This window comes from Stenella coeruleoalba (assembly GCF_951394435.1).
Source record: "Stenella coeruleoalba genome assembly, chromosome: 6".
Classification (NCBI taxonomy): Eukaryota; Metazoa; Chordata; class Mammalia; order Artiodactyla; family Delphinidae; genus Stenella; species Stenella coeruleoalba.
Window position 1 is genome coordinate 67,915,763 of NC_137151.1, and position 26,206 is coordinate 67,941,968.

General features: G+C 50.0%; 1 protein-coding gene and 1 long non-coding RNA gene across 4 annotated transcripts in view; one reads left to right on the forward strand and one right to left on the reverse strand.

The window, feature by feature from the left end:
• Positions 1-10,873: 10,873 nt before the first annotated feature.
• DLX2 (distal-less homeobox 2) lies at positions 10,874-12,904 on the reverse strand (the record flags this gene model as incomplete). The annotated part of the gene is made up of 3 exons (XM_079923739.1): positions 10,874-11,308; positions 11,821-12,005; positions 12,499-12,904. 3 exons carry the CDS (start codon positions 12,902-12,904, stop codon positions 10,901-10,903), a joined length of 999 nt encoding a protein of 332 aa, XP_079779865.1. The 3' UTR covers positions 10,874-10,900.
• Positions 12,905-16,410: 3,506 nt separating this feature from the next.
• LOC307188169 overlaps positions 16,411-26,206 on the forward strand; it is a 182,585-nt gene continuing 172,789 nt past the window's right edge. For all 3 annotated transcript variants that reach the window (XR_013828817.1, XR_013828818.1, XR_013828819.1), the window contains exon 1: positions 16,411-17,348. This is a non-coding gene — a long non-coding RNA (uncharacterized lncRNA). The remainder of the gene's footprint in view (positions 17,349-26,206) is intronic.

Consider the following 26,206-nt stretch of genomic DNA (forward strand, 5'->3'; position numbering starts at 1 on the left):
ATGGCGGAGGTATGCGAAGCCCCTGCTGGGACCATTCTTCAAGACTTAACTCCTGCACCCACCCCCCCCAAAGGGTCTGATCCCTGCCTGGGTTAGAGGGCGGTGGCAAGGGTTCCTGGGAAGGGGAATCATGAACAGGTGCGGCCTGGCAGAGCCAGGACTCAGGAACCAAAGGGACTGTGAAGGCCGTCTGAAATGAGATGAAAGCAGAGCTCACAAGCAGCCGCCCTGTGAGATGTAAGTGCCCCCCGCGCCCAGTCACCTTGCAGGGGGCCTGGAAGACTGCAAGTGGAGACACCCGACTATGCCCCTCGAATCCGCCGGGATCTGGCCTCCCGGCTTTTGCTTACCCGCAGGGTGCTGGATCTCGAGGCGGAAAAGACGAGGCCAGACGCAGGAAAGGGGCCGGAAGGACACGTCTGTCACGCTACCCCCCAATCAATCAGTGAGCTCCGGGGGACAGTCCCAAGGCGCCACCCGGGCCCCTCCACAGCCACTCCCACCCATCCGGGCCCATCCATAACGAGAGGCCCATTCCTGCCTAATGACCCCGGGCTTTTCTCTGCGACTAGGAGAAGCGGAGGTGAGGAGGGAGGGGCAGGTGGGCTCCGCTGACTCGACGGAACCTGAGAGCTTGTCAAGCCAAGCCCCCACCCCCTCCAGCGCAGAAGTCCCAAGGCCAGGCGGTTAAGGGGCACCTCCGGTGGACCGTTTTGATCAGTACACTCCAGAAGAACGTGGGCTCTGAGCCGCTAGCATCAGTCTGGCACCCTCCTCCTGCGCCCCAGACCAGCCTCAGCCCCAGGCCCCACAGCAAGCTGAGAGAGCTCAGGAAAGCTGCGGGCCCCGACGGGCTGCTTTGAAAGATTCCCGCTTCCCTCGAACTCGCCTTCCGACACTGCTTCCCGAGGGGGCTGGTGCTCCGCCTTTGGGGGCCCCTTTGCAGCGCGCGGTGGGGAGCAGAGAGGGGAAGGCAGTGATCTGTGTTATGACAATCACCCATTTTTCAATTGGTGCTGGTGAAAGATCGGATGTGCCAGGCTTCTCCGACGCCCTTTAGGAAAGGGAGGGGAAGGGGGGGAATGGTGGAGGGAGCAGGGGAGGTGGTGCGGAATGGAGCGGGGAACCTCGAGGCTCCTTCTGGGCCTGAGAGTGGGGCTCTTCCTCTCCCACAAGCCCCCAGAACCTGGAGGGCTAAGGGGGGGTGATCGGACCTTGGAGACCAGGATGCATGCGGGCGAAGCTAAAAAGAGGGAACTGTTCTCCCGGGCTGGGCTCCGGCGCGGGGACAGGGACCTTCCTGGATTTGGTTTCCCCTGCCAAATGTGACTTTGGTAGCGGGAAGGTTTGGGCAGATTTCTTTCAAGCATCCAACTCTGGTACCCCAGACGGCAGACAGGGCCCAACGCCTGAAGCCACAGGCAAAATCTGTTTGGTCAAGTGGATTTTAATACGTTGAGATACTAGCTTATACTAATTTAATAATCTCATGCTAACAGTTCAAATAGAGAAATTATTAGTTTTAGCTCAACGAAGGCGGTCTTTAGTTAGGCTCTATTATAATTATAAGCGGTTGTACTTTTAAAAAATGTTAATCTCAATATAGGTCTAATTAATGCTGCCTTGTTACTGACAAGTAGTTCATCAAATATCTGATTCAAAGATTTTCATAATGAGTATATTAATTAAACTATGAATAATCTAAAGGTGGTTATATTTAAACAATACCTCATTATAATGATTAAATACTGATTTTGAATATTATGTCTTAACAATTGTCACTTAGAAAACACAACCTTTCCTTATGTATGAGTCTGTAATGGCAAAATGCAATTTTGGGATTTTTTTCCCCTTGTTCAAAAAATGTGAACCTCATTTTAAAACACTTCTGAAATAGGTTACACACAGCTTAATGATTATCAAAATGACTCTTTTCTGCAAAAAAAGACCCCAAAGTGCGCGTACAGCTGCAAACCCAAGAGGGTCAGCATCATTTCACTGTATTCTCTTCTTGATTACAAGCCGGGCCCATCAAACACAACATAATTACAGTAATTTCAGGTTTATTTATTCTAATGCAGTTTCCCCATCTCTCTGGTAATTATGAGCAATTTTTTCGCCCAGGGAATCTTTTTGCATTAACAAAAGAGATAACGCACTGAAAGCCAAATTTGCTGTGCATTGAGAAAAGAAAAAAAAAAAATCAAATAGGTGCGAGCTGCCATCTCTGCAATTCTCCGGTACCGGAGCCGGCAAATTGCTTGCAGGTGTATGAAGCAAGCTTGTCAATGGCCGGGCCTCCAGATTAGCAAATGCACTGCGTCGAAGTAATGAAGACAGACTTAGCAAAATTGCCAAACAACAGATACCTCTTTAATATCTTCTCTCACACACTCGCTCTAAAAGGGGTAAGGGTGGGGGTGGAGGGACAGAAGCAACAATCCCCAGCCCCCTCCTCACTGGTCTTGGGTTTCATAAGCTGGGGACTGAGTGGCCCTGCTAGTAGTGGTCTAATTATGGAAAAATCAAGCTCCTAAATCTAGGCAATATTTTAAAATACAACATTGGAAACAGGTTTATAATTCACAACGTTCCTTCGTTGATTGTTATGTTTTATTTTTATTTCTTTCTTTTTGAGATCTGCAACTGGGCTAGGTCAGATGGCTCTCCAGACTTGCCTATTCTGCACTAGTTTAAAGAGCCACAAAAAGTTTTAGAATCCCCCGCATCTATATGCACAGAAGTATGAATTTACTCTTAGAGTCATTTGATGTAGAAATTAACTAAATCTCTCCCCTTGAAGAAATTGTCAATTTGTGTCACCAGAAGAAAGGTAGGTCTGGGTGCTGGATACAAAACCTGTGAAACTCGATCCCAAGAAAAAGTGGGAGGAAAGAAGCAATCCAGGCCCCTAGCTATATATTTTTATCCTGCTACTCATGTCTTTCATTCTGTATCTTTAAAAAACCGATTTCAAAAATCTCTAGCTTTTGTCATCCCACCGCCTGGGTTAAACACCCCGAAATCAAAGGCTAAAGCGGACTTTTCTGCTTCTCATCCCTCATGGCCATAGAAACCTCTATCAAATGCAATAGAGAGGGTAAGGGTCTCTCTCTCCCACGACTCAAAGAAACCCTCCTTCCGTCCCAGCTCTACAACAAACCCCAATTCAGTGTAGACTGGCAAACGGCTCTAAAGGGTGCCTTCCCCAGGTTCAAGAAACTGTCACCCCCCCACCCACTCCTCTCATACCCCCTCCCTCATCCCCCAACCTTCAGGGATTAACACTTCCTGAAACATCAAGTGTTTTTATAAAAAGGAAAAAAAATAATCCTGACATCGCTGACAAGAAGTTTTGATGGAAGAATTAGCTGGTGCATACATAATCACTCCCCCCACCCTCCTATTCCCGGAGCGGGAGCCGCTGCGGCGGGCGCAGCGCAGCCTTCCAACCCTCTGAAAAATGAAACCGGTTTCCACCCTTACCTTCTTCAGTGTCAATTTCAGATAATCTGGACACAATCTTTGCTACATCAAATCAAAAGGGTCGAAGGCGGCTTTTGGCTGGGAGAATGACAGGAAAGAAAAGGCAAAAAAGAAAAAAAAAAAGGAAAAAAAGAAAAAAAAAAGGAAAAATAGGAAATACAAAAGCGACCAAACCAGAGCAAAACAAAACCAGAAAACCAAAAAGTATCCCCCAGCCCCATCCTCCTATCCTGAGGTAAAGAGTGGAAAGAGGTCTCCAGGACCAGACGCCTCCGAGCGCCGCAGGCTTTTTGCAGCGCTGCGCTTGCAGAATAGGACTGAAAATTTCGGCTATATAGCCTCTGTCTTTATAGCTGATGAAAAAAATTGCAGATTATTAGCATAAATGTTTACTCTTCATTACGCTGATGACATTGTGCACTCGAGATCTTGGTAATCTTTGGGAAAATTATGAGTAATTTTTAAAAATTTTAAAGCAGCAGCAGTTACCATGCAATTCAGGCTAATTCTGCGTAGGCTCCGAACGGATATAATTATCGAGGAGTCAAGATGTTATGCTAAAAACTATGCATTGATATTCCCATTTATTATGTACATACAACTTTGACAATGTTGATGCTTGAAATAGCAGGAAATTGTCTTGCGCAAAAATTACAGTCCATATTAGGACATCTGAAATTGCGAAGAATTATATAGTAATTGCAGGCTTTCAGATGGGAGAGCCAGAATGCTCAAACTAGTGCAAATGTGGATAAAATTACAGATCAGAGCAAAAATTAGGGAAAAAGGGGGTCTGGGATTTTTCAGGTTGGCTATAGGATTCCGGAAGTGTCTAATGCCACATGATTGCTGCAGCTTTAGGGGAGACATTCATGCCTCAAATAGCGCCTTGGCCAGGGTGGCTTTAATTGAATTTCTTGGGCTTTTTCTTTTAATAGGGGCAAATGAGAAAATTGGCCACCCAAGGCAAATTTTCACTGTTCTCCTGCGGGAAAAGAGAATCCCTTTTCCCGCGTGCCGGCTGGCCCCAGCTGGGATGCCTGAGAGGCCCAGGACCCCGACCCTAAATGCGGCAACTAAGCAAGAAAGTGCCTGAGCAGGATTCCGACCACCCCCCTTCCTCCTCCCAACACCTCTTCTATTTCTTTTCTTTCCAGTTCTCCCCTCCTCCTTCCTTCGGCCCCTTTCCCGTATTCTCGCAAACCCCCTCCAAAGTGCAGCCAAGTAGGGCCCTGGAATCTGCAGGTCTAGTCCAGGGGGCGGGAGGTGGGGTGTGGGGGTAGCTGGCTGAGGAGTTGGTGTGAGGCGGTCATCACCCCTAGACAGAGTGCCGCCCAGTGCCGGCGGACACCAACCTGCTTTTTGGGAAGCTTTGGGAAGAGGAGGATCTGAGGATCCTCGGAGCCCGCCCCGTGAACTCCTAGGCGTTTCTTTGATCTCCACCGCAGAGAGAGAGCGCCCCCGAGAAACACCCATTCCCCACTTGGGCGGTGCTTCTCTCGGGCACTGAGACAGCCTGCGACTTTAAGAAGCCAAGGCCAGGGCCGCAGAGGGATGGGGCGGGGCGGGGGCTGCCCCGGGGCGGGGGGGGGGGGGCTTGCTGCGGCTCCGGGCTGGAGAAGCCTACGGAAGTGCGGCCACCGCTCGGAGCAGCCCGGACTCGGTCGGGTTCCAGGGCCAGAAGTCGCCATTGTTCCGTGAGCGACGATTTCATCTCTAGGGTATTTGAGCCTCCTGGGCCACAAAAAGGAGGGCAGGAGTGGGAGCGGGGTAAGCCCGCCATGTTTGCTCTGTGCGGGCCCGAGTCGGCCCCCTGGGATTACCCCGGCGCGCTCCAAGTCCAGTCCCTCCCTCTCCTTCGCCTTTTCTCTTTCCCCTGAGTTCTAATCTTCTGGCCCGCAGTCCCGACCCATCACAGGGAGCCTTTCTCCACCTTCCCGGGCTCCGCGCCCAAACCTCACTGCTGGTCTCCGCCTTCCAGCTCCTAGCGCTGGCGGGACCGGACCCGGGACGCAGCCAGTGGCACCAGGACTCCCGAGGATTCCCAAAACGGGCCTCCGGAGACTCCTGGGAGCGCTGCGCAGCCCGCAAACTGCTAAGACACTGCAGTGTTTGCGGTCTGGCCCGACCGGGAGGACGGAGAGGAGCGGAGGCGGCCGGAGAAAGAAAGGTCTATCTAGAGACTCTGCCTGTGTTCTCACGTGGAGGTGGAATGGCCGCTCCTCCAAGACTTGCCTGCTCTCTCTTTTCGTTAAACACAGCCTACCCGCGGCATCGCCTGGCCCCAGGCCCCAGGGCGGAATGTCAAGTCTTGTAATGGGGCAATCACTGCCAAACCCGTCCCCGCGAGGGGAACTCCCGGCAGGGGGGCCTCAGAGGGTAGCGGGGGCCTCCGAATCCGCCCGCGCCTTTGAGTTTGGGGGGTGGGAGACTGGGCAGCGGGTTAGGCTTGGGGGCAGATTCCAGATGCAGAGGGAGGCTTCCCTGGGGCGGTTTTGGGTATCACGACCCTGCGAGAGCCCGCCCGTCTCCGGAGAGCCTAGTCAGACCCGGCCAGGGGCCCGCGTAATCAAGACTGCAGCATCGCGTCCCACCCACCGGCTTGCGGGGACCCCAAAGTCAAATGCAAAGGAACCAGTATTTTAGGAGGAAGAGAGAATCTGTAGTTTCATTCTCAAAGAGGTCTCTAACCCCCAACAGGTTTAAGCGACTGGTGGTCGCTGTTCCCTAGAGGGAAAAGACCCGGCTTGTGACTTTTGAGCAAGTGGTTGGGACGGGGACGGGGGAGGAGGTGTTTGGGGGAGTGCGGGAGTTGCTCCTGGGTTTTACAGTCAGTGAGGACATCTTTGTTAGAAAGGTAAGGGGCCTTTCTACTCCCCGACATCACTCTCCTTCACGGGACCTTTTACCCCTCTTTTCCGCTCCCCCTTCTACCAAAGGACTGTTTGTAAACAAAGCTCCAGTCTTCCAGCCCTCTCTCCGCCCCCATCAAACCTGATACTTCCCCCAAACTCTCCCCACTAGTCTCGGAAATCCTTACACAGGACGGATATTCACAATTTTCACAAGTAATCCTGAAAGAAGGCGGAGGGGAAGCCTCCTAAATGGTCCCACATTGCAGCCGCGCTGATTAGGCCCGGGATGAATTCCCTTTCTTTCCTGCCTCCCGCCCCTCCCCCCCGCAGCCCGGGAGCGGCGGGGCGGGCGGCGGGAATTCGGGCCCGCGGGAGGGGTGTGTGTCTACACCCGGGAAGCACCCGGGGCGGGGTGGCCCGCGACGCAGCGCGCGCAGGGCGGGGGTACGGTGGGTGGGGGAGGGGGAACTGCGAGGGGCAGGGGACTCGGGCTCGCCAGGAGTGCCTGCAACTGGAGTTGGACCTCAGTGCCAGTGCTCAGCCGGAGTTCCGAGCAACACTGCCAGGGGGTGGAGCGGAGAGAACCGGGCACCCCTCACTCTTCGTCTTCCCTCCCTCTGCTTCCCAGCTCTTGTCATATCCTGTCTCTGGCCTGATATTTCACGCGAGCAAATGGAAGGAGATTACAATGAAGATTTATGTGTGTTCCGAGCGCGGCTGGTTTCCCAGTGCAGGGAGCCGAGATCGCTGCTTCCCATTTCCATTTTTCATTCGCGCTTTGGGGAGTGCAGTCGGGCGCGGGGGGAGCTTGTCTGCGCGGCGGCGGCGGGCTGATCACAGGGCTCTGCGTCTCCCAGCGGGCCGCGAGACTGAGAAGGACTTGCCAGCGCGTCGCCCCCGGCGGAGCTGGAGCCTGCTCCCTCCTCCCCCAGCCAGGCTTTGTTTCTCCCCTCGCTCACCCCTCCTCCTCCCCGCCCCCTTACTTCTGGGACCCAGGTGCATCCTTCTTTCCCTTCTCTTTGCCCTTCTCCTTGTCTGCGGAAACGCCCCCTTCCTCTGGCCCCTGCACCCTTCTGCTCTCTGCTTCAAGGGCTTCCCGGGAAAAGGCGCGCCTTGGCCCGGCCCGACCCCGCCGCCGCCGGGTGCCAGGTTCGGTGACTCCGGCGAGTCTGTGGGGCCTCGGCCCACCCCAGAGCTGGGGCCGCCCGCCCTCCCGGCTCCCAGGCTCGCTCATGCCAAGGCCTGTTGCGTGATTCCAACTTGGGCTGACATTCCCTGCCCCGGGCGCTTCGGCGTAGGCCTCTTAATCATCTTGTCTGCTGCAGATCCTCGACACCAGCCAATTTACTGCCCCGTCTCTCCTCGCTGGTTTCAGGAGGGGGAGGGGAGTGCGCGCAAAGGAAGGGAGGGCACAGTCAACCGCAGAAAGAAGGCTGGCACCAACTACTGGCACTCAAAGAAAACCACGAAATTTGGAGCTGGGGCGGGAGTGGTGGCAGGAATGGGGGTCTGCTAGGCAGCAACTGCTTAGGGAAGTCAGAATCATGGGGTCAATGAGCTTCATCCCAGGCTTCCCTAGCCTGGGAAAACACTGCAGGAATGCGAACGGACACTTGACTGAATGGCCTCCCTGCCTTCCCCAGAGCCCCAACTCTGTGGACCATACTCTGCTGTAAACTAGATTCAATGCAGGCCTCAAAACAATCTGACCAGAAAAGTGAGAATTGCTCTCAGTGATGCTTAGAAAGTCACCATTGTCCCACGTCTGTTTTTTTTTTTTATTTTATTTTTGGCTGCTTTGGGTCTTCGTTGCTGCACGTGGGCTTTCTCTAGTTGCGGGTAGCGGGGGCTACTCTTTGTTGCGGTGCGCGGGCTTCTCATTGCGGTGGCTTCTCGTTGCGGAGCACGAGCTCCAGTAGTTGCAGCACTTGGGCTCAGTAGTTGTGGCACACGGGCTAAGCTGCTCCGCGGCATGTGGGATCTTCTCGGACCAGGGATCGAACCCATGTCCCCTGCATTGGCAGGCGGATTCTTAACCACTGCAACACCAGGGAAGTCCCCCACGTCTGTTTTTTGGCAGACATTAGTTGAGGACACACAAAAAGGATGGCCTGAATAGCCATCCTAGAGGACATATGGCAAACTGGGCTCTCTGGCTTGCCCCAACCTCCTCTCCAGTAGACGCTGTTCGCTTCAGAGGGGATGGCTAAGGTTCAGCCTCTCATATAGGAAGGGGCCAGAGCTCTCCCAGCCCTAGAGTGCCCTAGAATGCTGCTCTTCCACACAAGGTGAACTTGGAAGGGCCTCTGGGTAACTCTGGGCCTCATAATTGCAGGGCATTTTATCCCAATGCCCTCACTATTTGGGGGCATTGGGATAAAACTCTATGCTACTAAGCAAAATTTATTGAGTACTTACCAGGTGCCACACACTGTCATTCCCTTGTTAAAGGCTCACAGCTCTGAGATATCTGTTATTATTGATTCCATCTTACAGATCTGCAAACTGCAGCACAGAAAGGTTAAGTGGGTAGCCTAAAGTCACACAGTTTGTGACTGAAGCCAAGACGTTTCCAATTGTAGGCCCCAGCGCTTTCAGGGAAAAAGACTTTTGGTTCAGGACTGCATTACCCACCTACCCCTGGCCTTTGAAGGGAATGCCAGAAATTAGGGTCACTTCCAAAGCTGGGCGCTAGTTATGTGGGACCCAGTGTGGAAAGCAGAGCTGAATCATGTATGGACGTTTCCCCTTCGAGATCGTGAGGTGTTAACAACGCCGAATCCACAGCACTGTGCGTCGGTCTCCGTGCGAATGTACATGAATTTTTGTCGGTGTTCTGTGTAGGAGTGTAAGTGTGATTCAATATGTGATAGTATGGATGTGACTGTGCGAGTCAGTGTGTGATTGCATGTGTGCTAGCGCAGCCCTGTGTGCCCAGGGTCGCCCTGCCTTCCAGAGTCTCGCGAGGGCCTGGGTGACTCACTGAGTTCTCAGCTCAGCCAGTCCCAGAAGGGCTGCAGGGCAAACGGTGGGGAGGGCCCAAAGTAGGGGTTAGACCTCGGCTTCGGCAGGTTCCCCGCGGCGGCTCGAAGGTACTGCCCTGCCTGCACCTCGGGCGCGGGGGCGGCTGAGACCTCCCAGGAGCGGGGCTGCGGCGCCGGCGCCGAAGGGGCCGGGCGGGCGGAGGCCGGAGCCACCGGGCGCTGAGTGACTCACCGCGCCGAGAGCTGGCGAACCTCGCGCAGGGACACGGATGCGGGCAGAGCGTGAACTCTCGCAGCAGCCCTGCGCTGAGAGTGCGGGTCCTCGCCTCGCCGCACCTCTCCGCAAGTCGCAGCCTCCGATAGATGTAAATGTCACTCTTGGCTGACCTAGTTCCCCGCCTGGGCAGCGGCTCGAGCTTCCAGGTCGTGACACCAAGAAAAAAGCGCACACATCCAATGAAAACAATAATTTATTTAAATAATCTCTTCATATTGTAAAATCAACATTAAGAGCATGTTGTTTTCATAATAAATAACCCCAAAATACCTTTCATTTCAAGAACAAAGACTTTAGGATAAGATAAAACAAATCCAAATCAGTAGCTTAGTTAAACTGAGAACATTTTTCGAAGGGAAAAATAAAACGGAGGGGTTGCTGAGGTCACTGCTAAACCGCAGTTTTCACAAGTGGGGATTTACAAAAAAGTCTGAAAAGATGAGTATTTTTATACAAATAAATCAGTGGGAAAATCTGCACAGACACCTTTATTTACAAACGCTATATCGAAGTCCAGGCTAATAATCCTGAATAGGTTTTAAAAAAGATAATTTAAACACATTTTTTTGCAGTGTCCACATATTAAAAAAATCATTTTTTCCCCCAACATCAAAATGAGGTCATCCGCAAAGGCACCTAAACTTTTAAAAAAATAAAAATAAAAAAACTCCACTGGTGAAGGATGAGGAGAGAGCTGAGGGAGCGTTCCTGCGAGGAGAGCTAAGGCGGGGGAGGGACGAGGGCTCCAACGGCTGGAAACAGCAGGGCAGAAAAAAAGCGGCGGGCCGCCGGGGTCAAGGGGTCGGGGCGGGGGGAGGGCAGGCCGGCAGGACCGGGAGGTCAATAACCCCAGAGGACCGGAGCTGAGCCTGGGGGCGGGCAAGGAGAAAGGAGCCTCAGAGGGCCCAGGCAGCCTCGCGGGCGGGGCAGGCGTCCCTCTCCGGGACTCTGCTCGCGGCCCGGGGCGAAAAAGGCGCCGGACTGCCTCGCCGGGCGGGGCGGGGAGGGGAGGGGAGGGGAGGCAAGTCTGAGGCGGGGCTCAGGTCGGAAAGGCGGCCTTGGCAGGGTTTCTCCCGCGGATGCCGGGTTTCTCCGAGAGGAGCCCGTGGCGCGAGAAGACGCCTTCCAGTCCCTGGCCGCGCGGTGGCCCCGGCCCTGGGGTAGGCCATCCTGGGCCGCCACCTCCGGGAGCGGCGGGTGGCATCATCGGGCCAGCCGGAGGGACCCTATGGCTCTGGGGATGAGCAGTAAGGATAACTGGTCCCTGCTCTCTTAGTCTCTGGCGCAGTCTCCGGGAGTTAGAAAATCGTCCCGGCGCTCACCGGGGCGCCCCCGCCGCCGTGGTGGTGCTGGTGGTGGTGGTGGTGCGGCTGCGGGGTCTGCGCCGGGTGCAGCAGCGGCGCAGCGGCCTGCAGGTGCGAAGCGGAGCCCGAGGCCTGGTGGTACCACGGGTAGTTGCCCAGGAAAGCCGAGGCGGCGCTGCTCGGGCTGGAGCCGGAGCTGCCCGCGCCGCTGCCGCCGCTGCCCGGACCGCCGCCGCCCCCCATCCGCTGCGGCGCGCCGAAGTCCCAGGAGGTCGGCGCCGAGGCCGGCGGCGAAGCACAAGGTGGCGAGGCGCTGGTCCCCGGGTGCTGCTCCGAAGGGATCTCACCGCTCTTCCACATTTTCTTGAACTTGGATCGGCGGTTCTGGAACCAGATTTTGACCTTTGTGGAAAAGGGACCTGAGCATTAATGGAGGAAACTCGGCCTGGGGCAGGGGAGGGGAGGAAGCTTAGGAAGACAGCTGGTTAGGAGGTGGATACCCTGGTCAGGTAAGCCGATCACGTGCCGCGGCCTCAGAGGGTCTGTCGGTTCCTGCTCCAATGGGAGGTATTCTCAAAAAACCCGAGAGAGCTGATGTGTGTGCACTTAGGTGATGGTGACAGCGGAGGGAGTCAGGAGGGCCACTTGTTTTACCCGCTTAATCAGTAGTACGCGGAAGGACAACTTGCTACCGGATTTCTGCCCACCCCTGTCCTATCCTTTTCTCACACGAGGTGGCACCCTGGGGGATTTCAGCTTCGGGCGTAGAAGTTTAGGCCGCCCAAGGCGCGGGCCTCGAAATCCTTAAAAGTACTATAAAAAATACATTAAAAAAACATAGTCCTAAACCTGCCTGCTTCCTGGCCATCCCAGGCCAGCGCCCTCCTCGTGCCTCCCAGGCCGCGAGCCCTCACCTGAGTCTGGGTGAGGCCCAGAGACGCCGCCAGCTCAGCTCGCTCGGGCAGTGCCAGGTACTGAGTCTTTTGGAAACGCCGCTGAAGAGCCGCCAGCTGGAAACTAGAGTAGATGGTTCGGGGTTTCCGGACTTTCTTTGGCTTCCCGTTTACTATCCGGATTTCAGGCTCGAGGTCCTCTTTCTCTGCAATAAAATGGAATCGTGAGAACCGCGCAACCGCGGGAGCCCAGGAGTTCCCCGCCCGCCGGGAGAGCAGCGTGGAACTTGGCCTAAGCCGGGAGGCGGGTTCTTGGAGACGCTGCGCGGCGCTCAGGCACAACTTTGCAACGCGCGGACCCGCGCCGCCAGCGAACCCGGGAGTCGGCCCCTCCAGGGAAGGGGAAGACAGGCGCAAACCGGGGGAGAAAGGAGCAGCAGGTGGTAGGGAAATGAGGTTGTTGTGAGGCGGCCGCCGAGGCCACCTGGTCCCACCAGCCGAGTACCCGGGTACCCGAGGGACGTACCCGGTGACCCTCGGCCAATTGAAAGCTGATGAGGGTAAAGGGCGCGAGGAGAGCGGGAAGCAATCAGTGTGAAAGGCCAGGGCTCCAGATGGATCCCCGTCCCAAACATTTTTATCCCACAGATTCCAGGAACTAGACGGACTTGGCACCCTTGACGCGAAAGTTATGCTTACCAGGTTCGTTGTTGGCCGGGGACGAACTGGTCCCGTAGGGCGCGTAGGAGGTGTAGGCGGCGGTGTAGCCCAGGTCGTAGCCGCTCTTGGCTGAATAAGGGACGTTGTTGAGGCCGCTGGCGTGGTACTGGTAGGAACCCATGTGCGCGTAGGGCGAGCCCCCAGCGCCGCCGCCGCCGCCGCCGCTGCCCGCCGGGTGTTGCTGGTTGGTGTAGTAGCTGCTGTCGGTAGCTGTGGACACCGGGAGTGTGGGCGACTCCTGAGGCTTGTGGAGGCTGCTGCCGTTGCTGCCGCCGGGGCCAGCGCCGCCGCCGCTCGGGGGCTGCTGTTGCTGGTGGTACGTGCTAGAGGCCGTGATCTGGGTCGAGTGCATATCAGCCACCAGACTGTCAAAGACTCCAGTCATCCTGGCCCGGGACGGGAAAGAGCAGGGGTGGCGGGCGCGAGGGGGGTTGCGAGGCGCCTCCTCCGTCTCTCCCTGTCCCCTCCAGCAGCCAATGTAATTACAGTGGGGGAGGGGAGAGGAAAACAAGAAATGCGGCAATGGTCTAGGCAACTCCTCCTCCGGGGGAGGCGATCACCGTGCACTGCTCGGGACAGCTGCCTCCGGCCTCATCCTCTCTCCGCCTCTCGGGCCGCTCGGCGCCTTGCCCAGCGCGGGCTCGGGCGAGGGGCGGGCAGTGGAGGGGGCAGGGGTGGCGGGGCCTGGCCAGGGCTCCGGGAGGAGGTGGGAGCAGGTGAGCAGCCCCGAGCAGCTTTACGATTGTCTGTGGGCCGGGCTCCCGCAGGGTGGGCATTTAACACTCGTCACGTGAGCTCAGGCGACGTCACCTAGCAACGGCCAATCAGAAGCGCCGAGCCACAAGGCTTCTGGAGCTCCGGAACGCCGGGCGCGGGGCGGGGGTGTGGGGGGAAATCACAGGGCTGGCGCGGCGGCTGCTGTGGTCGTGGGTGCAGACAGGCTGCTGCTGAGTGTGAGCTGCGAGGCGAGGGGCTGGAGGCGGGGGGTCGGGGAATCAGGGTGACCGATGGCAGGAGGACAGAAGGCGTGAAGACGGAGACTGTCATTTCGCCTCCGAGAAGAAGAAATGGGGTCTCCCAACCCATTCTGTGTACAAGTGTCGACCAACTCCAGTGATTCATACTTTCACGTCCGAGGTCAGCTTTCAAACATTAATCAAAATAAAGCGGTGCGGAGAGCCCGGCCAGTTCTAGCTCCGCTTTTCCTCGAAGGGTCTGGCATTTACTGTTGTCAGCCACTCGGCACTTGACATAGTCCATTGATATAATGGTATAATAATAATACCTGCTTCCTAACCCACAGGGATATTAGGACAATTAATTCGATAATATTTAAACTATTTTCCTTGCTCCTTGAGAGAAAAGCTATATAAATTCAAAGGTAGTATTGCTAATGATATATTTGAAAGCATTTTCCCTTGTACTTTTCTGATGTGGACACCGAGACTGAGTAATTACGTGTATTTGATGGCTAATTGACAACCGAAGAACGATCCCGGGGATTTCCTCTCTAGGTTGGACTGACCAGATGGCCTTCAAAGTTCGTTCTAACTTTAAATTCCATGTTTTTACGAAAAAGGAAATGGGATGATACTTTGGTGAGAGTGTTGTCTCGATACTACAAATCTTGCTAAATTTACAGAAACAGAAAAGTTTTATCTCATGCACTTAACCCTATTTTACAGTTTTTTTCATTTTAGAACGCTGTTTGGCCCTATCACTGCAATCTCTTTTAAATCTGAAGTGGCGACTTCCTCTATATCTCTTGTTTCCTGGTGGTTGGAAACCGTGGCCCGGAGTTGAGGGACACTCGCCTTTACCGGAGTCCGCAGTTCCTGCCTTGTGGCGCCACCTGGTGGAGGTGTTCGTGATTGCGGTGGGCCCAGTAGACGGTCTAATCATGCCGAGGCGCCAGCCTCTGAAACCCCCCAAAAGAACAAAATAGTAATTAAAAGCCACAAAATTGTGCTAGTGCACGCCATCTGAAGCACCCCGTTCTAAAGACATAACACGTCGCTGAAAGAACTTGTTACAACAACTGCCTAATGGAAAACAAGTTAATACTTTGAAAAATATCTTTGGTTTTCTTCCTCAGAAAAAGCAAGTGTGTAATTAAAACTGCAGCATCCACATAGCTCACTCTCTGTGGAATACTGAGGAACGTAATCCTCCTGGATTTAGTTTGCAGCCTTCCTCTTGGTTACAGAAGGCCCCTAGATGGAGAAGCGGGAGCTGGTTTAGAAAGCTTCAGGGGGTGGGTCTCGCCTCAGGCCGCATTGCCTCATCAGTGCATTGCGCTCAGCCTGCTGCTTTGTGGGCCCCAGTCTCAAACTTAACCTCTTGATATGTAATCAAGATTGCTTTTTGGTGTCCTGACACCAAGTTACAAATCTTTCTGTCACTAAGGTGGTAGCTGTTTTGACCTAAGGTAAAAACTTGTTTTCCTATTGAAAATGAAATATAAAAGATCTAATTTCCATAGCCTTGCCTTCTCTCTGCTCCTTTGTTTCCACCCCAAGCATGTACTCCAGACTTTCTCATGGTGGCAAATGCGTTTAATTTTATTAACTATGAGAACCTGCATTAATGGCCTGAAGTCCAGGTCAGCTAGGTCTGGAAAATAGCATCTTCCTGGAAGGAAATATGACCCTAGTTCCCCTTTAACTGCAAAACAAGGGACTTGTTTGTATGTGGGAGAAAAGACCGGAGGCAATGAGCAAAGAGAGAGAGGGAGAGAGAGGCAGAATTTACAATTGCATTTGGAGAATCAAGTAAAGACCTGAGATGTTAATTCTGATAATCTGGGCACAAATCTGGGTTTGCCTAAATTATCAGATCACAATATCCAAACGATTTCCTCACTTTGGTCTAAAGTCAGGGAGACAGTACTGTAGAGAAATGACACTCTTGTCCACAGTTCAGAGTAGGGGGATGCCTCCATAGTGATTTGAGAGGAGTTTGGGGGGGGCTCAGACCGAGTTTGGGGTAATGCCTCCTTGCAGCCAAAATTCCTCTTCCACCTCAGGGCACCCTCCTTCCCCTTTTCTGCTTTCAGTTTTCTAGAGAAGGATGGCGGAAGGAAGGGGGCTCAGTGTCTCTGCTCTGGTCTTCTATGTTCCAACACCGTCGCTGAGACCTTCCTGTTTTGGATCCCATGCCCACCAGGTTGTCGCGACAGCCCTTTATCTGTCTCCTCCCTTGGGAGCCTCGTGACAAGCCTTGCAGGCAAGGACGGAATCATAGTTCCCATTGTACACGTGAACAGTGAGGCTCCAGGGCAGAAACGACTTCCTTTGAGTTAGGTACCCCTCCTTTCTCTGTTGCCATAGTGTAAACCACAGGGTACTTACCGTAAGCCTTGGTCGAACAGCTGCCGACCTCTGGCAGACAGCGAGCGGCTCTGGAGAACAGGTCTGCTGCGCCTTGCTTTCAGGCCTCTGCCCCACCGCTGGCCTGGGTCAGGCGTTTAGGGCTTCCCCTGGCTCTGCGCACAGCCTCTGCCCGACCACTGGGCGTCCTCCATTACACAGAAAGCGGACGCCGAGGGGTGCCGGGATGGGGGGGGTGGGGGAAGAGGATGACCCCTGTCGGCTGGGGGCGCGGGGTGGGCGCCGAAGTGCAGTTTGTGCGCAGCCGGGACAGGCTTATTCTCACTCGCCTACGTCACTCGGGGTCACACGCGCTGCTGCTGGACTGCCCCCTGTTCCCACTCTGCACTCTGCCGTCGAGGGTCCCAGGCAGCTAGTCTCGCTTACCATGCCACGTACTGTGCCAGGTGCTGGGAGTTCCTGTTCTCCAGTACCTTACAGTCTCGTGGAAAAAGCAGATATATTGCGATAACTAATACAGTACTAACGGCCAGCTTTTATTTCTTGAGCGTTTCCTGAAGTCCAGGAGTTCTGACAAGCACTGACCCCTGGGAACCATCCTAATGTGGTGGGTTCACAATTATCCACATCGAGGAAACCAAAGCTTACAGAGACTGATTTTTTTTTTTTTTTTTTTTTTTTGCTTGAGGACACGCAGCAGCATCAGGACTTGAACGCAGGTCCGGGCCACAGAGGCAAGGCCGCTGCTGCCCGGGTCCGGTTTCAGGCCTGGGGGTCACGGGAGATCGCCGCGGCACACCCACCTCTCCCGGGCCAGGGGCTCCGAGGCAGAGGGACCGCTTAGGAAGGGGCCCTGCGGCCCCAGGAGTGGACTGGAAGGAGAGGCTTCTCCGGGAGACTAGCCTGCGCGGACACGGCTCGCGACCCGGGATGATCCCGGAACAGACTCGAGGGTCACTGTTTGGCGCGGGGAAGGCGGGCGCCCCCTCCCGCTCCGCCCTCGAACCGCAGCTCCGCGCAGGTGTTTTGTCCCCGCTGAGTTGCCGCACCTCCGCTCCCTGCTCGAGTGAGTAAACCCAGAAGGGCTTGGCGAGAGTGAGCTGACGCTCGGCGTTCACAGCCCCGAACCTTCCGCGGCTGAGTCAAGGCGCTGGGTGGTCAGTTCAACATGCTTCTAGAACTTTCAGACCAATTTCCCCGACTACCTTCTAGGTCTTCCTGACCCAGATCCAGGCCCATTTCGCTTTACTGCCTCTTCAGTGGTTGAAGCAAAGAGAGCGAAAGCGGGGTTTCCTGACCCGCCAGGGCGCCCAGACTGGGGCGAAGGGCCCCCCGGGTTCTGAGGCGCTGCGCAGGGCCTCAGTGTCCAGCTGGGGCTCCCAAGGCCGGAGACTCGGCAAGGTGGACAAGCTTCAGTGAGCGAGAGGGACGCGTTCTCTTTCCGCGGCTAAAAGCTTCAGAGCTCAGTGTTGGATCAGGCGGGCCAGGAACGCAGATGGAGTAAGTTATGCCCCCGCCCCCAGCTCCGAGCACTGGGACCTTCACTTTGCACTTTCAGCTGCACCCACGTGGGGTGATAAGAGGTGTGCAAACAAATGGCTCTCAACAAGGTTTATTCCTAAACCTGAAAGAAAACAATCTCCGCCCCTTTGCCCTAGGCACCGCATGGGCGGACGCCACAGGGAACGTTTGCGTCGGGCGAGCTCAGGTGCCTGCGGGGCGGGCGGGGAGAGCTGCGTTCATTCTGGAACCTCCTGCCCTCTGCGTGCCCAGCCACGGTTGACTGCTGCCTGTCAGGTTGAAGGGTAACTCCTCCCGTAAGAGGGGCGGAGGTGAACCCTTGTGCGGACGCCCAGACTCGATGGTCACCCCCTGAGGCTCATGGTGCTGGGTTGTCAGTTATAGCATACTTCTGGAACTTTCAGAGCCAATTTCGCCTTGTGCCTTACAGGTCTTAGACTCTAGTCAGGTCCATTTCACTTTATTGTCTATTCAGTGGTTGAAGCAACCCGCCCCCCAGTACCAAACGGGAAAAGAACTTGGAAGGAACCGTTTGAAACTCAGAGTACCGTTCTGGGTACACGGATTCCCTTCTCTCCACCCCGCCCCTTCCTCATCACACACTAAAGAGCTGTGCCACCTCCTATGGAGGTGCTGACTCCTGGGCTCGGGAGCCAGACTTTTCTGAGTTGAACCGCTGCTCTTACTGTGTGACCTTGGGAAAAGGACTTAATTTTTCTGTGCTTCGTTGTTTTTGCATCTGTAGAATGCGGATAATAATAATACCTTCCTGGAGGGAGTGGCAAAGTAGGTGAAGAGGATTAAGAGGTACAAACTACTACTATGTATAAAATGTTAACAATGATGTAATGTACGGCGCTGGGAATATAGTCAATATTTTATGATAACTTTATCTGGAGTATAAAAATACTGAATCATTATGTTGTACACCTGAAATTAATATTGTAAGTCAACTATACTTAAATCAAAAACAAAAACAAGCAAACAAACAAAAAACCCAATACCTTCCTCCTGGGATTATTGCGTGGGAACATATCACCACGTGTTTTCTTGTCTGCTGCCCTGCTTATCTGGAGAACTGGGCATTCTCTGGCCTAGGCTCTGCAGGTTCTAAAAGGCCAAGGCGAGTGTGTTGCCCCATTTTCTTCTCCAGTGCGTAAGGATGCTTTCTTCAGGTGGCAGGCTGAGAGCAGAGAAGGCCTGCTAACTCCAGCGGACCAGAGCAGGCTGGGGATATGGGCGTTGGCCTCCCAGTCGCAGTGCAGGGCCCATGTGCCTTAAGAAGAGGTCAGGAGCTGGGATGTGGGGAGTGCAGGGCTGCCTGCAGTACTGAATTTAGGAATGGCTCTCAGGCTACTTACTACCTAACTCATGTAGCATTGCACTATCCTCATTTAGTCCCCTGGGCACTATCCTCATTTAGTCCCCTGGGCAGAGTCCCTCTGTGCTGAGCCTTAGGTAGTTTCCCTGTGTGGCATGCCCCGGCTGCTTCTACACCTCTCTGAAACCGTAGAGGGGGATGAAGAGGAGCCCTGCAAGTTATTCATAGGGAACTGACTATAGCTATGTCCAGCTTCTTGCATCCTTTTTTAGATAAAGGGAAACGTTGTTATTGTTAAAGAATTACAAAGTAATTTGTCAGAGAATCAAATAGTATTAGAAATATATTGGAGTGGTTAAAAGTATAGGCTCTGGGCTCAATTCCTAGCTTGGCCATTTGCAAGCTGTGTGACCTTGGGAAAATTACTTAACTTCTCTGTGCCTCAATTTAGTCTTTAATCAGAATAAGACTTCATCATTTGGACTAGTAATGGAAAATTGTGAAATAGAACAAGTGCTGTCTCCCAAAATCTGATCTTTTGGGGAACACAGCTAGACCGCATTTCCAACCAACCCTTGCACTTAGGTTAATGATGTGATTCAGTTCTAGGCTATGAGTGGAACAGAGTGGGAGTCACGAGTACCAGTCCTAGGATGGGCCATTTAAGACAGAACTGAGACTCTTCCCTGCCCTTCTTCCACTGGCTGGAACCAGAGTCAACTTAGATTTTGCACACTGTCACTTCCACGGCATTCTGTTGGCCAAAGCAAGTCAGAAAGCCAGTCCAGAGTCAAAAGGGGAAGTAGACTTAAGATGACCAACTCATCTGGGTTTGCCCATGACTTTCCTGACTTTAGCACTTTAAGTTCTGTGTCCCAGGAACCCCCTCAGTCCTGGGTAAATTGGGATGGCTGGTCGCTCTAAGTAGACTCCACCTCTTAGTGGGAAGAGCTACAAAGTCACATTGTAAAGGGCATAGTTATAGGGAGGGATGAAGAAATGGGACATTTTTTACAGTCAGTCTACTCCAATGCCTATGAGGTTTCCAAGTAGAGTATCAGGTATCATTTGACTCTTATTTATTTATTTGGCTGTGTCAGGTCTTAGTTGCAGCACGCGGGATCTTTGTTGCGGCACGTGGGATCTCTTCCTTGCGGCACACGGTCTTCTCTCTAGTTGTGGCGCGCAGGCTTTAGAGCACACAGGCTTAGTTACCCTGCAGCATGTGGGATCTTAGTTCCCCAACCAGGGATCAAACCCACATCCCCTGCATTGGAAGGTGGATTCTTAACCACTGGACTACCAGGGAAGTCCTTCATTTGACTCATAAGAGAGGTCTAGTCTGGAGATAAATTTGGGGTGTGTGTGTGTGTGTGTGTGTGTGTGTGTGTGTGTGTGTGAGTGAGATTATCTAATATTTATTGAGCAATTGAATGACAGATACTAATATAGTAAACTTTTAAAAATAGTAATAATAATATCTTTAAACTGTTTAGTTTTAATCCTTACAAATTAAATAGGAAAATACATACTGTTTATCTCCATTTTACAAATGGAAATAGGAGTTTAAAGTATTGTTTCTTGAGATAAAAGGAGAGCAAGATAAAAGGAAACTGATGGTGAGGGATGGAGATAGCAAATCTACCAAAAGCTGATATATGGTTCCCAAATACAGCAATTTGAGGCTAATTAGCATAGGGGGAATGTCTTGACACACCTTGATTAGGTTCTGATGGACCTGGTAAATTATTGTTATTATTTTTTATACATCTATTGGAGTATAATTGCTTTACAATGTTGTGTTAGTTTCTGCTGTACAACAAAGTGCATCAGCTATATGTATACATATATCCCCATATCCCCTCCCTCTTGCGTCTCCCTCCCTCCCACCCTCCCTATCCCATCCCTCTAGGTGGTCACGAAGCACCAAGCCTCCCTGTGCTTTGCAGCAGCTTCCCACTAGCTATCTATTTTGCATTTGGTAGTGTATATATGTCAGTGCTACTGTCTCACTACGTCCTAGCCTCCCCTAACCCCCCTGTCCTCAAGTCCGTTCTCTATATCTGTGTCTTTATTCCTGCCCTGACACTAGGTCCATCAGTACCATTTTTCTAGACTCCACATGTATGCGTTAGCATACGATATTTGTTTTTCTCTTTCTGACTTACTTCACTCTGTATGACAGACTCTAGGCCCATCCACCTCACTACAAATAACTCAGTTTTGTTCCTTTTTATTGCTAAGTAATTTTCCATTGTATATAGGTGCCACATCTTTATCCATTCATCTGTCGATGGACACTTAGGTTACTTCCATGTCCTGGCTGTTGTAAATAGTGCTGCAATGAACATTGTGTTACATGACTCTTTTTTTTTTTTTTTTGTAAAAATAACAAATTATTTACTGCTTTATTATGTTAAAGTATTTCACCAAGACAAGTTGCAGTCAAATTAATGTGAGTCATGGAAAATGAAATACATAAAGATGTATTTATACAAGTACAGACTAAATATTTTCCATACAGACTCTTTTTGAATTATGGTTTTCTCAAGCTGTATGCCCACTAGTGGGATTGCTGTGTCATATGGTAGTTTTATTATTAGTTTTTTAAGTAATCTCCATACTGTTCTCCATAGTGGCTGTATGAATTTTCATTTCCACCAACAGTGCAGGAGGGTTCCCTTTTCTCCATACCCTCTCCAGCATTTATTGTTTGTAGATTTTTGATGATGGCCATTCTGACTGGTGTAAGGTGATAATCTCATTGTGGTTTTGATTTGCATTTCTCTAATGATTAGTGATGTTGAGCATCTTTTCATGTTTGTTGGCAATCTGTGTGTCTTCTTTGGAGAAATGTCTGTTTAGGTCTTCTGCCCATTTTTGGATTGGGTTGTTTGTTTTTTGCTATTGAGCTGCATGAGCTGCTTGTATATTTTGGAGATTAATCCTTTGTCAGTTGCTTTGTTTGCAAATATTTTCTCCCATTCTTTTTTTTTTGCAGTACATGGGCCTCTCACTGTTGTGGCCTCTCCCGTTGCAGAGCACAGGCTCCAGACACGCAGGCTCAGTGGCCATGGCTCACGGGCCCAGCCGCTCCGTGGCATGTGGGATCTTCCCGGACTGGGGCACGAACCCGTGTCCCCTGCATTGGCAGGTGGACTCTCAACCACTGCGCCACCAGGGAAGCCCTTCTCCCATTCTTGGGTTGTCTTTTCATCTTATTTATGGTTTCCTTTGCTGTGCAAAATCTTTTAAGTTTCATTAGGTCCCATTTGTTTATTTTTGTTTTTATTTCCATTTCTCTAGGAGGTGGGTCAAAGAGGATCTTGCTGTGATTTATGTCATAGAGTGTTCTGCCTATGTTTTCCTCTAAGAGTTTTACAGTGTCTGGCCTTACATTTAGGACCTGGTAAATTATTAATATTTAGAATAGTAAGCCTTGAGCAATTCAGAAAAAGTTAAAATATATTCACATGTATTTCTACTTTAATTTCGTTTTGGTCAGAGAACATACTCTGAAGGATTCTAATCTTTTGAAATGTAATGAGACTTGTTTTATGGCCCATATACAGTCTGATTCAGTGACTGTAATAAGTGTGTTTGAAAAGAACCTATATTCTGTAGTTGTTGGATATAATGTTCTAAAATGTCAATTAAGTAAAGGTGGTTGATAGTATAGTTGAGAATTTCTGTTTTTACTGTTTTTGTTTGTTGCCTTCTATCAATTGCCGAGAGAAAGGTATTAAGGTATTCAATAATGGTTGTGTTAGTTTTTCCCTTTAATTCTGCCAACTTTGTCTTTATGTATCTTGAACTTTGTTATTAGTCACATACATATTTATGTCTTCCTAATTAATTAGATCTCTTATAATTGTGAAATGCCTCACTATTTCTCTGGTAATACTCCATCTTGAAGAGTACTTTATATAATAATTATATAGCTAATCCGGATTTTTTATGCTTACTGTTTGCAGGTTTTTTTTTTAACATCTTTTTTTTAACCTATATATCTCTGTATTTCAAGTGTCATATTAGTGAGAGTCCAGCTGGGGGACAGAAACTACAGTAATTTGAACCAGAAAAGTTTAATATAAAGAATTATTAAGTAAAAGAGGGGATTGGAATAATGAGGGATTGATTAGTAAAAAGCAAAAAACCCCCAAAAAACTCAAGAATATAAGAAGAGCAGATATAAGTAGCACCCCTATTTCTAGGGCTGAGATAGGGTGCCCAAGGAAGGGTCTCTCCCTCCACCTCCCTCTTGCCAAAGCTGATGCAAAGCTCCACCTTGTTGGAGAAGGTTGGGCCATAGCTCACGGTATGGCAGAGAAGTCAATGTGGTGCCACATCAACAAATCTTGCTGGAAATCCACCCTCTGGAACTTGCCAGAAACTTGCCCTCTAGGATGCTGAGGAAAGTTGTTCACACAGAGGTGGTTTCTGCTATGAGACTGCCCAAGGGGTTCTGGAGAATCTGCTGGATGCTGGGTGCTGCTGACCATTGTGCACTTAGGAGTTGGGCACTAGAGAAGCTGACAGTGTTGTAGGTGTCTGGTGAGAGAGCACTCTGAAGCCAGCAAAGAAAATCTTTTCTTCCTGCAGTGTATCTCCAGTGATCACCACTGACAAAGCTTAACATTGTGGCAGGTGGCAAAGGGAAAATATTTAGATTCCTAACTCCATTTTTACAGAGCCTGAAAAGAAAGATGAATTTGGGGCTGAGAGGCAAAATATTGATAATTGGCACAAGTGTGTCTCTTGAAAGCATGTAGTTGGGTCTTGCTTTTCTACTGAGTCTGATAATCTCTGCTTTTTAATTGGAATGTTTGGTCCATTTACATTTACTGTAAATCATTGGTAGATTTGGATTTGGGTCTACCATTTTACTATTTGTTTTCTATTGGTTCTACTGAGTTGTTTTTGTTTTTGTTTTTGTTGTTTCTTTGTTCCTTCCTCACTGTTTTCTCTTAAGTCAATTAGGTTTTTTTAGAATTCCATTTTATTTTCTATATTTTTTAGTTATTCTTCTTTGCATTTTTGTTTTGAATGGTTGCTCTAGTGATTACAGTATACATCCTTAAAGTTTTCTTAGAGTCTACTTAGAGTTTTGGTTCCATTTAATGCAAAATATAAAAATTTTGCAACCATACAGTTTCACTTACCCCCAATTCTTTATCCCAGAGGTTGACAAACCGTGACATTTGGGCCAAATCTTGCCCTGTACCTGCTTTTGTTTTAGTGCAACACAACTATACCCATTTATTTTTGTATTGTCTGTGGATGCTTTTATGTTATGATGGCAGAGTTGAGTAGTTGCAACAGAGACCATATATCAATAGCTTACAGAGTCTAAAATATTTCCCATATGGCCCCTTACAGAAAAAGTTTGTTGACTCCAGTTTATGCTACGGTTGTCATATGTATTAATATAAGTATGCTAAAAATACCACAATATTATAATTTGCTTAAATGGTCATATGTATTTAAATATATTAAGAGAAGAAAGATTGTCTTTTATATTTATCTACATTTTTACTACTTCTGGTCATCTTTATTTCTCCCTGAAGATCTGAATTTCCATCTGGTATCATTACTTTTCAGCCTGAATTTCTTCCTTTAGCATTTCTTATAGTGTACTTATGTTGGTGATGAATTCTTTTAGTTGTCATTTATCTGAAAACATCTTTATTTTGCTTTCATTGTTTTTTTAAAATTAATTTTTGGCTGCATTGGATGTTTGTTGCTGCATGCAGGCCTTTTCCAGTTGTGGTGAGCGGGGGCTACTCTTCATTAAAGTGCGCGGGTTTCTTATTGCAGTGGCTTCTCTTGTTGTGGAGCACGGGCTCTAGGCGCGTGGGCTTCAGTAGTTGTGGCATGCTGGCTCAGTAGTTGTGGCTCGCGGGCTCTAGAGTGCAGGCTCAGTAGTTGTGGTGCACGGGCTTAGTTGCTCTGCAGCTTGTGGGATCTTCCTGAACGAGGGCTCAAACCCATGTCCCCTGCATTGGCAGGCAGATTCTTAACCACTGTGCCACCAGAGAAGTCCCTGCTTGCATTGTTGAAGAATATTTTCACTGGAGGTAGAATTTTGAGTTGAAAGTTTTTTATTCTGTAAATGCTTTAAAGATGTTGCATCACTGTCTTATGGCCTTCATTGTTTCAGATGAGAAGTTGGATAGTAAAGGTATCATTGTAGTAATGAGCTGTTTTTCTCTGGCTGCTTTAAATATTCTTCTCTTTATCTTTGATTTTCAGCAGTTTAACTGTGATATACATAGGTGTGTTTTTCATTTCTTCTGCTTGGGTTTTGCTGGGCTTCTTGAATTTGTAAATTTATATCTTTCACCAAGTTAGGAGACTGTTTGGCCACTATTCTTGACATTTTGGAGGGTTTCTTCTCTCTTCTTGATAATTTTGGGGTTCAAGTTATATGTATGTTAGATTGCTTGATATTGTCCTATAGGTCTCTGGGACTCTTCCATTTTTTTTTTCCTTTGTGTTTTTCAAACTGAATAATTTCTAGTTCTGACTTTCTTCTGCCATCTCAATCTGTCCAGTAAGTGCAGTTTTAATTTCATATACATATTTTTTCAATTCTAGGATTTCCATTTGGTTCTTTTTTATAGTTTTTATTTTTTGCTTAGGTTCTCTATTCATTCATTATGTGCACATTTTCTTTTATATCTTTGAACATATTTATAATAGTTCCTTTAAATTCCTTGCATGCTAATTCCAACATCTGGGTCATTTTAGTGTTGGTCTTTATTGATTGCAACTCATTATTGGTTGTGAAATAAAATTAGAAAGTTGTGCCTATCATTAATGATAAAAAAAGAATGAAAATAGCAAGGTGCATAGTGAGCACCTTATTTTGTGAAAAAATTATTTATATATGTATATATAAACACATGTGTTCTTAGTTGCTATGTAAAATGTATTTGTTATTGTGGTTATGGTAAAAAATGTTTGAAAGCCACCAGCTAGAAGACAGATATGTAATGGGATCTGTTTCAGAAGAAAGACCTCAAGTTCTTAGAACCAGAGCTTTCCTGAGGGAAACAAATGTATGTATAGATCTGGTGAGCTCTTTTATTTCAAAGGAGTAAAAAGAGAAAGTAGAAGTACTTGATTGGTATTTGCTAAAATTTGGCTCTCTGTATTAGAATCTCTAGGACTCTTGTTAAAGAATTAAAATGGTGCTTCCTAGATCTGGCTCAGAAGTTCCCAGGGAAGAGCAGGAGAAATCTGCTTTTAACAAGTTCCCTCAGGTGACCCTGAGTGAAAGGAAAGTCTGAGAACAGAGGTTTACACTAGACCTTAGCATGTGTGAAAGAAATGATAATAATGGCCACCATTCATTGAGCTTTGACTTGGATAACTGAAGCCAGAGAGGCTAAGTAATCCATCTGAGATCACACACCTTGGAAGTGATGGACCTGGGATGTCAATGAGGATTATCTGACCTTAAGCCCTAACTCTGAACCACTGAGTGGAGTGGGGTCTAAGATACCAAGTCTGC